Source organism: Mustela putorius, unplaced genomic scaffold (assembly GCF_011764305.1).
Source record: "Mustela putorius furo isolate JIRA1106 unplaced genomic scaffold, ASM1176430v1.1 tig00003845_pilon_pilon_pilon, whole genome shotgun sequence".
Lineage (NCBI taxonomy): Eukaryota > Metazoa > Chordata > Mammalia > Carnivora > Mustelidae > Mustela > Mustela putorius.
In genome coordinates, this window is record NW_025421998.1 from 94053940 (window position 1) to 94066100 (window position 12161).

Sequence of the window (12161 nt, forward strand, 5' to 3'; positions counted from 1 at the left end):
TTCACAGGCTTTCTGGGCATCTGCCTCGTGATGCCTGATCTTTCCAACAGTATATGGTTCCAACTCTAAATCAAGTTTTCCTCTCCCAAGTTTTAGGAAAAAAACTTCTTTCTAGATTTTCTGATTGGAAAATCTGATTGGATCATAGTATGTGCCTCCAAGCATAACTTTTCCCATTTTTGGAAACCACTGTTTTGTTGAAGCCCTTAAAGCTCAGTCTGCCCATTGGACCCTCCCGCCTTAGTCCCGGATTTTTCTAGCCTTACAGGGACGCCGTTCAGCAACTCATTTTAAAGCAAATGTTCTAAGAGGTTGGGAGAAGAGAAGCGAAAACAACTATCTCCCATACCTTCAACATCACATTTTATAGCTACAAGATGTGCTTCACGATGATCTTCTCACTTCCCTCATTCACTGACAGAGCCTCGGGAGAGAGGGCATAGCAAGTTCCCACGATCTAGTGTGGCCCAGTGAGGAGGAGAAGCTGGCAGAGTATGAATTCTTTCGCCAAAACCTCGCTGGCTGTTCTCATGGTTCCTAACGCGTACGTGGAGTGGAAGACAGAAAGGACTCGTGTCTCTCTGTAGCAAACGGGGAACTTAGAATTCAAGCTCTCCGGAGGCTGGAACCGTGCGGGGTGCGGTCCATGAGCGCCTCCCCAGGGCCGCACTCCACACCCGGCAAAGCTGGCTGACGGAGGGAAGCAGGTGAGAAAGAGGCGTGCATGGATCGGTTTAGTCCCAACACTAATGGGGAGGGGAGAGGGGCCAGGCGCCGGCGGGAGGGGGAGGAATTCGAGCTGCTGCCTGGTGGTCAGCGCGGGCCCCGGCCTCTCGGTAGCTCTCGCCTCCGGGATTTACTCACTGCACGTGGCCATGGAGAAATGTAAAGTAAACCAGATCCCATCGTTGCCCCGGCTTAATGCCCCCACTCCTGCCCCTCTCCTTCCGTACAACGGGCGGACTCCCTGCGACCGCGGCCCCGGCCCACCTGCCCCGCGTCCCCGCCCGGCAGACTCCTTGGCTTCGCCCGCCCGCCCCGCCAAACTGCCTCCGGCTTTAGAGCTTTCGCCCCGGCTGTTCCCTCCCCCAGGTCTTTGCAGGCCCCGCTCCCTCTCCTTCCCACCAGCGGCCCCGCTCGGAAAGGCTAACCCGGGCCGCCCGACGTAGCGTAGGCCTCGCCCACCCACTCCCTTCAGATCGCGCCGTTCGTGGTGCGTTGGTCTCGCCCTTAGGATCGAAACGTGCCCCGTTCATCCACGGTCCGCTTTAGAGCCGGTCCTAAAGCAGTGCCTGCCGTGGTGGCTCCCGCTAAAACGCTGCGGAGCGACCCCCGGCCGGGTGAAGGGACGCACCGACGAATCACCGCGCGGAGGAAGAGCGCCGGCGGCCCCCGGGCGGCGACCCCCGCACGCAGCGCCGTCCCCGCGCATCGGGAAGCGCAGCGGAACCCCGGCGCGGCGGGCGCGGTTTCCCGTCACGGCGCGGGGGAAGCTTGAGGGAGCGCACAGGAAGGCAGGGCGTTGAGCGGGAGCCGCCCGGGTGAGTGGCGGGGGGCGGCGGCGGGGAGCGGGGAGCGGAGAGCGGGTCGCGGGCGCCGGGCCGGGCCGGGCCGAGGGCTCCGGGGTGCGGGACGGAGCTGCGGGAGCCTGCTCGGGGCGCGGCGGCGGCGGCGGCGGCGGCCGGGGGCCGGGCGTGCGGGCCGCGGGAGCCGGCGGGGAGAGGGTGGGAGCCGGGGCCCCCCCGAGGGATGGCGGGGTCCGGGGTGTCACTCCGCGGGTCAGCGGGTCTGGGTTCTGGGACCAGAGCTGTCGCTGCCCTGTGCGACCCTTACTCACTCTTCTTGCCCTTTGGGCTTCGGCTTCCTCATTTGCAAAACGGGGAGAATCGTTTCTGATCGTCTGACGGCTTCATTCATTCCCGGTGCTTTTAGGTTGTGTTTCCTAGAGAAGCCTAGACCGCGCCCACCCGGGAGGGGTTCGCCGGGAGGGGTTCGCCGTCTAGGGAGAAAATCCCCTCCGTCCCGGCAGGGAGGGCCCAGTACAATTAGAATTTGGGCGTTGTTACAAACAAACAAACAAAACAACGGGAACAACCCACCCCCTGGCCAACCTGCTTTACAGAGGAGAGATGTTCATTTTGAACATATAAAATTTAGACTTTAACTCAGATTAAGGAAGACGAATTCTCTTGGGCGCTTTAGAAGGAATATGCATTCTATATTGCGCAATTGCCACGACAACTTAAATCCAGAAAAATTTACAAAGGGCATTCACCGTTCTTTCAGGTGTGATCTTTTTAGCCAAATGACTTAATCAGACAGGTGTAGTATCCTCATTTTTACTAAGGAGTCCTGTGCATTCGCAGCCCCATCAGAGGTGATTTGTACAGCCTGCTGAGTTAATCAGAGCAGGTGCTGTGTTCTCATTTGACTAACAGGGAAAGACCAGTCGGTAGAGGCTAAGTGACTTACCCAGGCTCGCCCTGTCATAAAGTGACTCTGGAATTCAGGCCTCAGGACCCTTGCACCACTGCTCATTTCACTACACTAGATTGCCTGCATGTTTCCATGTTTTTATGCACGAATCACTATTTTGTGGCCAAAAGGGAGTTCCACTGGATCACGGGTGGAAAATCATGGATGAAAACAGACTTTTATCAACTCTCAGATTGCTCTCTAACAGCATTGGTGTTTTCCCCTCTTTCTACCCTTGCCTTGGGTGATTTTTATCTGCACTCAAACTTTGACGAGTCCCAAATCTGTATCTTCTACCTCGTTTCTCCCAGCTTCAGATTGCTAGATCCAGACTTCCACTGATCATTTGAATATCCACTTGGATATCCTCTGGGCATCTCAAACTCACTCTCTCAACAGCACACGCCACCTTTCTACACAAACTTGTACTACAGATCTAATGATTGAAAACTTTTATTGAGTTAGTTGCCCAAGTACAGCCCTGGCTTGGTTTCTCCTCTCACCTCCTACAAGTGGGCAAGTGAGGTTTATAGCCAAGGAGCAGGCTGATGGTTGGTGGATAGAAAGTTAGGTTTGATGAAGGGTGGACAGTTGTGAAGGAATATGTTAGGTTGAGTATGAGGAAATCAAAGTTAGCGGGACACTTAGGAAGGCCTGTTTGTTAGGATTCTTCTTGGCATCCTTTATCTTCAGAGATGGTGTTCCTTTCTTCCGGGTTCAGGGAGTGTATTTCACAGATGAGGGTTTTATGACTGGTTTCAGGGAAGAAGGTCAGGTGAGGAGGTCACAATGACCTTCCCGCATCTGTCATTTTCTCAGACTCCCTTAGCTTAAAATATTCAATATGCTCAGGTGCCACATATTGGGGTAGTATGTCCTGAACCCTGTGACATTCACCCAGTTAGCTGTTGAATGACTATTGTGTGCTGTATCTTATTTTAAGCACTGGGGATACAGCAGTGACCAGAACAGAGTCCTTATTCTTACAGAGTTGACATTTCAGTGCGATGAGCTCATAAACAAATTAGCAAATAAGCATCATCAAATGATAAGTGCTGTGAAAAAGCAAAACAGAGTAAGGATCTATATTGTCGCTTGGTTTTTTAGTAAAGTTGTGTGAATTTACTTTGCTTAACAGGAGTACGTGAGTGTGTCTGTCTCCTTTTATTTTGTCATCAGTGAATATGACCATGTAACCATTTCTTAGTTTTAGAGGTGACTGGTACTAATCCTTTGTCATTCGCATGTTTTCAGTTAATTAGAAGGTGAGCGTTTTCACACAGCCATTTGCACTTGCCCTGTGAATTTTCTGTGCATGTTCTCTGCTTATTTTCCTTTTGAGGGGCTAGTGTTTTCCTTTATTTTGAATGAGCCCTTCAGAGTCCTTTATATGTAATAGACAAATACTCTTTAACAGTGGTAGAGTGACTGCAGGGAGACAGGAAAAGCGGGAAGCCTGGAATTCGCTTCTCTGTACGTCTCTGCTTGCTTTGAATACGTGAGGTTCGGGTGAGCAGAGAGGGAAGCAGTGCGTTTAGGTGGAAACAAGTGAGGAAAGAAAGAAGAAAGACAGGTGGGCAGTGAGAAGATGGAGTTGATGAGCCTGAAAGGGAGCAGATGGGAAGAGACCGGAGAAGGGGTAAGGAGGAGTAGGAGTGAGGGAAGAGAGATAGGACAGGTGCATGGAAGGCAGGTAGGGGGCCTCTACACAGTGAGCTGGGGTACTTACTTTTTCTTTTTCTTTTTCTGCCTCTGTTAATCTAGCAAATCCTTAGGAGAAGATGACCGTGTTCTTTAAAACACTTAGAAATCATTGGAAGAAAACGACAGCTGGGATCTGCCTGCTGACATGGGGAGGCCATTGGCTATATGGAAAGCACTGGTAAGTGACAGCCCCACCCCACCTTCACCTCCAACGACAAAACCACCCAAAAGGGCCTACGGTCAAAATCTTGTCTCTGTAGCACATTGTGGTGTAAAAGAAAATTAAGTGTTAAAGCCATAAAGACACGGGCTTCTTATAACCAGTTCAGGAAAACTGTAACTACAGCGGTGCGGTGTCTTTAACACTGGACGACAGTAGATATATAGTAGTGAGATCGGAAGCTGAGGAGATTGAGAAGTTCCCTCCCAGACTCTTGGTAGACAGGGATTGACCCCCTGTGTCTCCTTGTGATTTTATTCTTTCAGTTTCTTACTTCTGTCTCTTGATCTGTTACCACGGGTGCTGTTAGACCCTGACTGAATCCGCTTGCTCCAGCCCCTGTGGCTTTTCCAACATTTATCCCATTAGCCTGGGTTAATAGAAATGAGACAAAGACTTTCACATCTTTTGTTTGAATAAGGAATTCAACAGCCATGGGTTTTATTAGCCTCTAGGTATGAAGGGAGAAGAATGTGCCAGATCTCCCTTCTGGTTTAACATGGTAATAAGATTTAAAGAAAGTTTTTGTGTAAAATTATATAAATAATTATGAGAGCCAATTAAATTTTCATCTTTTGGGGATTAAAGGTGACATCTCAAGTATTTAACAGCACTCTGTAATCCATCTAGGTGTCTTAAATGACTGCTTTGTTAAACAGAAAACAGCTTTTGTAAAGAAGTCTCCACAGTGGAAAGGGGATTCATACTGATACTTCTGCAAACTGTCTTAGTTCACCTTTGCATAAGTCAGAGATAATCTTAGGATGCACCATGGTATCGAGATTATTGGCAGCTGTAGATTAAAGGGAACAGATCCCCCCTCCCCCCTAAGTATTCTCAAGGCTCAGTGCTTGAATTCCATTAGCTAGCATGTAAAGAACAGACTTGAGAAGCTTAAAATTTGTAATACATTAAAAAAAAAATAGGTGGAGGAAATGTTTCGACAAATGGAAAATGAAACATAATGTGTGCCTTTTCTCCCTTTTCTAACCATCCTTGAGTCCTTACACGTCCTGCCACATGGGCACTAGGATGACTTTTGCAGAAGTCCCCAGGCTGTGCCACAGCTCGTGCGAGCAGGAAATGATTCCTGAGGATCGCTGCCGTTTCTGCTGCTAGGTGAAGAATTGAGGCAGTATCCATGTACCCTGTCCAGGATGTCTTGTAGATACCCTAGTAATTACTTAGCTCTGAAACTGCTAGAGCCAAAATGCCTTTGGAGTCTCATTTTGCTCAAAAGGCCTCATTTTGCTCTGTTTCCACCCTTGACAATCAAGGGTGTGTTCAGGATGCAAGCCCTATTGCTCTGTTGCTTTTCCTTTTCTCAAACTTTTCTCTTGTATTTTGTAGTACTATGTGGTCTTTTTGTTTTAAAATTGTAGTAGAAAGCACATGATTTGTCACCTTGGCCGTTTTTAAGTGTGCAGTCAGTAGTGTTGAGTAGACGCACATTATTGTGCAACAGAGCTCTAGAATTTTTTCATCTTACAAAACTGAAACTCTCTACCTATTAAACACAACTCTGCATTTCCTCTCCCCACCCCCAGCCCCTGGCAAGCACCATTCCACCTTCTGTTTCTTTCAGTTTTACTATCACAGGTACCTGGGATAAATGGCATCATACAGTGTTTGTTTTCGGTGACAGGCTTATTTTACTTATGCTGTTCTTAAGGTTCATTAACATTGCAGCCCATGGCAGGATTTCCTTCTTTTTAAAGGCTGGATCCTATTTTGTTCTATGCATGGATATAATCACATTTTCTCTATCCATTCATTGTTAATGAATGTTTGGGTTGCTTCCATCTCTTGGCTGTTGTGAGTAATGCCGCTACAGTGAATTTGGGTGTTCAGTTATGTCTCCCAGATCTTGTTGTCAGTTCTTTTGGGTATAATAGTCTGAAGTGAGATTGCTGGGTCATAGGGTGATTCTCATTTTTTGAGGAAGCCCTATGCTTTTCCATAGTGGCTGCACCATTTTACAATCCCACCAACTGCAGAGGGCTTCCAGTTTCTCCACATCCTTCCCAACACTTGTTATTTTGTTTTTGTTTTGATAGTGGCCATCTTATTGGGCACAGTACAGCATCTTCTGATTTTGATTTGCATTTCCCTAATGATTAGTAATACTGTGCATCTTTTCAAATGTTCAGACACCATTTGTTTATCTTTGGAGAAATGTCTGTTCAATCCTTTGCCTGTCTTTAAAAATCACTTTCCCTGGTTTGTTGTTGTTGTTGTTAAACTGTAGAGCTTCTTCAGCCCATTATGAGATACATGATTTGCAGGTATTTTTCTCCTGTTCCATAGGTTGCCTTTTCACTCTATTGATGGTGTCCTTTGATGCCCAGAAGCTTTTAAGTTTGATGTAATCCTATTTGTCTATTTCTATTTTTGTTGCCTTTATTTTTGGTGTCCTAAGAAATCACTGCCAAATCCAATGTTACGAAGCTTTCCCCCTGTGTTTTCTTCTGGGGGTTTTATAGTTTTAGGTCTTATATTTAGGTCTTTAATCCATTTTGGCCCTTTCCCCATTCCGTTGTTTTGGTGTCCTTGTCTAACATCAGTTGATCATAAATGTAAAGTATTTGTTTATTTACTCACTTGTTCTCTGTTCTTTTGGTCTGTATGTTCGTGCCAACACCACCAGCTTTTAAGCTTTGTAATATGTTTTGGATATTAGGAAGTATGAGGCCTCCAACTTGGTTCCTTTTCAAGATTATTTTGGCTAATTGGAGTCCCTTGTGTTCCATATGAATTTAGGAGTTTTTTTTTTTTTCTATTTCTGCAAAACATGCCACAGATTTCGATAGGGATTGTGTTAAATCCATGGCTCATTTGGGGTCATATGGACATTTTTGTGATATTAAGTCTTCCAGTCCACAAGCATGCATTTATTGGTGTCTCTACATTTTTTCAGCAGATTTATAGTTTGTAGTGTACAAGTCCTTCACCTTCTTGGGTTAAGTTTATTCCAAAATATTTTATATTTTGGTGCTATTGTAAATGGGATTATTTTCCCAATTTCCTTTATTGGCTTGTTCATTGTGAGTGTATAAAAATAATGGATTTTTTTTGTGCTGATTTTTGTATCCTGCAACTTTCCTAAATTTGTTCCAGTGGTTTGTTGTGTGGAATCTTTAGAGGTCATCTGCAAACAGATAATTTCTATTCTTTTCCAATTTAGATGCTTTGATTTCTTTGTCTTGCCTAATTGCTCTGGCTAGGACTTCCAAAACCACGTTGACCAGAAGTGGTGAGATCTTTGCCTTGTTCCTGATCTTTAAGAAGAAGCTTTGTTTTTCACTGTTGAGTATAGGTTTTCCATATGTGGCCTTTGGCTCTGTTCAGATACTTCCTCTACCCTTGGGGGCTGAGGACCTTATTGTCACTTGCCCCTGTTCCGCTCCTGAAATCTGGAGCTTCGGTGTCCCAGTCCCCCAGTCTGCCATTATTCGTTTCCTAACCTTAGTTCCCTTTCTCAGTGTCACCAAGACTTCCTGTCCCTTGGGCCCTCCTTCGGTTCCTTCCTAATCTGTCACTCTCTCTACTTTCTTCACTTTTTCCGATCCTAATTTCTCCATCCAGCGCATCACCCACTTCTCAGCTGCACGTTTCACGCGCCCTCCCAGCCTTCTCGGGCTCTCGCTCCTTCTCCTGCACAGTTAAGCCATTCCAGTTGGTTTTGTCCGTTTCCCAGCCTCCTACTCCTGCTCTCTCCTACTCAGTCTTGGTTAGAATTATTCTCACCAGTTTTAGTCCCCATCCTTTTTAATAGCCCAGCTCCAGACCCAGTTGACTGTCCTTGAAGTACTTTTTTTCACCGGCTCCTGTTCTTCCTCCTTGATGTGTGGGTGTGTGTCGCTCTCTGGCTCTCTTGGCGTGCCCTTCCCTTCCACTCCGGCCTGAGAGGGAAGTGGTTCTCGAGGACTCTGCCCCAGGCCATCTTCTCACACTACGTCCTCTCCCTCTGTGATCTCTCCTCACAGTGCCTGCAGTTTCCAGCTGCAGTCGGCAAATCCCAGGTTCATTAGCATTTTGACCTCTTCAGAGCTCCAGACCTACATCTGTATTCAGCTGTTTACTTATCTACTTGCCCGCTTCACCAGTGCCTTAAGCTCAGTGACTTGAAAATCAGGACGTTCTTGCCACCCCCAGCCTTCTCAGTGATCAGTACCACTCACCGTTTTCTGGCTTCCCAAACTAGAACCTGAACGTCACCCCGTGACGGTCCTGGCTCCTCCGTTCCCACATTCAGACCATGCGTTCGTTCTAAGTGCGTTTTGCCTCTTCTACATCGCCGAATGTGTTCAATTTTCTTTTTGCCTGCTGTACTGTCACCACCACCAAAATGTCATCCCTGGCCTGGATTCGTATTAAATGTATCCTAACTGTTCTCTCCTCACAGGTACTCTTGCCTGTTTCTTATCTAATTTCCCCACCCTGCCAGAGTGATCTTTCAAGAAGCGAGGACTGCTTAACAAAAAAAATAAATAAAAAAGAAGTGAGGACTGCTGCTTTTAGACTCAAGTTTACATGACTTGGCCCCAAGTGTATACGTCTCCAGCCTCGCCACATCTACACTTTAGTGTGTAGAATTATCAGGTCACACTCTGGAAGAAGTCTCTTTCCGTGAAGTTCTATTTCAGGGTTCCTTGGAGGGTCTTTACACATGGAGCCCTCCTGGAACACTCTCCTCAACCCTTCTTCCCCAGCCAGCTGCCTTTCCTCCAGGTCTCAGACATTCTTTCTTCCCCATGCCCTGCACACACATTTATAATCTTCCTTTCTGTCTCATTGGGCAAGGTCACCATCCTCCTGTCCCAGGCCAGCCCCTCCAGTGCGGATCTACATCCTGTTCTCCCAGTGGTTAGCCCGTCCCTCCCTTTATGTTGAGTCTCACCCTTCCTGCTTTCCCTCCTACTTGTCAAACTCCTGGTGGCTTGAACTTGTCCTCTCTCAACTTTGTATTTCCATTTATTCACTGCCCTGTGTCTCTTCTTCCATTTTTGCCATTCTTGAAAGCATACGCCACCTCTGCAGTCTCTACCTTTACAGAAGAATAAGCTTAGTAAAATTTGATTTCTGTTTCATCATTTGATTGAACCTACTGTTGTCAAGGTCATTAATAGCTTCTTGGTTGTCAAGTTCAGTGGATACTTTTCAATCAATTTCTGTCACATTGATTCTTCTTGACTCTGTTTTTTAGCTACTTGGAGGTGATTTCTCAATCTGCTTATTATCCCTTTGATGTTGGACTCTCCTAGGTTCTGATATGCTCATTCCACACCTGGCTGAGGTGATCATAACCACACTGCTATTTTCTTTCTTTCCTTCCTTCTTTCTTTCTTTCTTTCTTTCTTTTTTTTTTTTTTAAAGATTTTATTTATTTATTTGACAGAGAGAGATCACAAGTAGGTAGAGAGGTAGGCAGAGAGAGAGGAGGAAGCAGGCTCCCTGCTGAGCAGAGAGCCTGATGCGGGACTCGATCCCAGGACCCCGAGATCATGAGCTGAGCTGAAGGCAGCGGCTTAACCCACTGAGCCACCCAGGCGCCCCACACTGCTATTTTCAAGTACAGTATCATAAGGGTATCATAAAGGTCCTTATCTTGCTTCTCTTGACATTGTCTGCAAATAGTGGTCCTGGGGTTACATCATGTGACCAGCCATCAAAATATTCTTTCCAAAAGAGAACTCAGATCATAGCCTCCTTCTGCAGATGACCTGTAAATGACTCTCCAGGGTCTAGAGGACAAAGACCCAATTCTTCAGTCTGGCATAGAGGCCCTTTGTGATTTGGCCCTGTCTTCCTCTCTAGTCTTTTCCTGGTCCCTTCCTGTCCCACCTCCATTGCCTATCAGCTTGTCCTGTGTTCCAGAAGTCTCTAAAAGAAGGCCTGCTCTGTTATCCTTCTCTTCCTCTTTGCATGTGTTCTTCCCACCTCCCAAACACTTGTACTCTTCTTCACCTGGCCGGTAACTCAAAAAATGTGTCCTAGGGGTGGCATTATTTGATGAAGAGGAAAGAAAAGCAACAACTACTCAACAATGTGTTGAATAATTACTCTTTACCTGGGTCTGGGTTGGTTATTTTCATGCGAGCGGTCTCAGAACCCTGAGATCATGACCTGAGTCAAATGAAGACACTTAACCAACTGAGCCACCCAGGAGCCCCATATGCCTTCTTTTTTGAAAGACTTCTTCCTCTCTGCACAGTGGCTTTGAGATTCATCTGTGCTGTTGGATTTATCCATAGTTCATTCCTTTATATTGCTCAGCAGTATCTACATGATAAGCATATAATAATTGCTAACATCTTAGAGAATTTTAAATTACTTGTTTTTTATTTCTAAGGCGGGTGAATATAATATCTTATACATTTTAAAAAACAAATTGTTTTATTATGTGCATTTGACTTTTTTCTTCCCTTTGGAAGGAAAATAGTATCTCCTGATGTAGGATTCACATGAGAATAATAACAATTCCCTGTATTTTCATGTTTATTTTAAGATTTTAATAAGGGTCGTGGTTTTTCCAAGGAAAAGTTTTTTTCTGCAACAGAATTGGAAAAGGTTGCACATATTTATTTTCATCTGCCCCATTTTTGGCTGCTGCCTTGAATTTGTCTTTTGACCCAGGTATTATTTATTTGCAGGCTCTTTTCCACGGTTACTGTAAGTTTTCTTCTCCCTTGGGAATTCCTTTCCTTTTTTTCCCTCCCTTCCCTTCACATTCAAGGGAAAAAAAAAAACAAACAAACCCTGCGATGCTTTTCCCTCTGCCTCCTTCCCCTGCAGCTGGTTGCAGGCGTCGGCAGGAGCAGCAGGGACTGCTCTCAGGACTCCATAAGGGCAATTGAAGAGGAGGAAATGACCCTGTTTGCTGAAGTAAAGAGAATCTAAGTATTGCTCGTTCCTCTTCAACTGCTCTTCTCGAGCTTTCGGGGCTCCCAGGGGGAGATCCCGTTCCGGTCCTTCAGGTCACCGTGCCGACAGTTACCTGCGGTCGTCCTCCCTTGTTTCTCGCCCTTCTAGTGGCGAGGAATCTGCTCATAGAAAGCGCAGGAGAAAGGAGGCAGGAGGCAGTGGAGTCTAAAGTTGTCTCTGGAGTCAGACAGAACGGATGCGTCCTGGCGGCGGGACCGCCGCTCCCTGAGCCTCCGCGCTGCCCCGCCCTGTAGAGAGGGCTGATGACAGCGCCGCACTGGTTATGGAAGGACCAGGTGGGTAACGGTAAAGTTCTTAGCATCGTCCTGATAGACCTAAGGGCTCAATAAATGCTAGTAATTGTGAGTAAATTTGATGCACTGTATGTCCAGTACTTTGAGAGTTAAAATGAATTACTTCTGGTAACTGGGCAGCTAGAGAGACCGCGAGTGAGGAAGGGAAGCAAAGATGTGCCAGATGGTCCAACAGCATCTCAGCCTTACTTATTTCACCTGACATGTGTAACAAGACAGCTTGGAAGGTGCAGTTCGAAGACAGAACGTAACCACAAGAGAGGCAGGGCGAAGCAGTTCCAGCTAGCTTGGTCTGTGCCGTTCTGCATCTAATTTAAGCTCAGATTGTTCCTTTCACTGGAGATCTTGTCTTTGCTTATTCTGGCTCTGGTTTCTCTCCTAGTGATTTTGGTGCATGAGCCTTGGCACAGCATCTCAACAAAGACTCTTGCCTCAGTTAACGGTAGCCCTTCTCTTGCTCCTTCTGGCTCCTGGCATTCAGCTGAGTCCTTTGGCTCCATGCTCTGGCGCTGGGTCTGTCCCCA

General features: G+C 46.6%; 1 protein-coding gene across 4 annotated transcripts in view; it reads left to right on the forward strand.

The window, feature by feature from the left end:
* The first annotated feature begins 309 nt into the window (after positions 1 to 309).
* Positions 310 to 12161, forward strand: part of AGK (acylglycerol kinase) — a 72011-nt gene continuing 60159 nt past the window's right edge. Inside the window, exons 1-2 of one of the 4 annotated variants that reach the window (XM_004741626.3) lie at positions 310 to 707; positions 4240 to 4357. In XM_004741626.3, coding sequence (XP_004741683.1) covers positions 4257 to 4357 — 101 coding nt within the window. In that variant the 5' untranslated portion in view covers positions 310 to 707; positions 4240 to 4256. Of the gene's footprint in view, positions 708 to 1265; positions 1542 to 1699; positions 1725 to 3773; positions 4115 to 4239; positions 4358 to 12161 lie in introns of those variants that run through there. The other 3 variants (XM_045063079.1, XM_045063080.1, XM_004741625.3) reach the window with 3 other exon arrangements.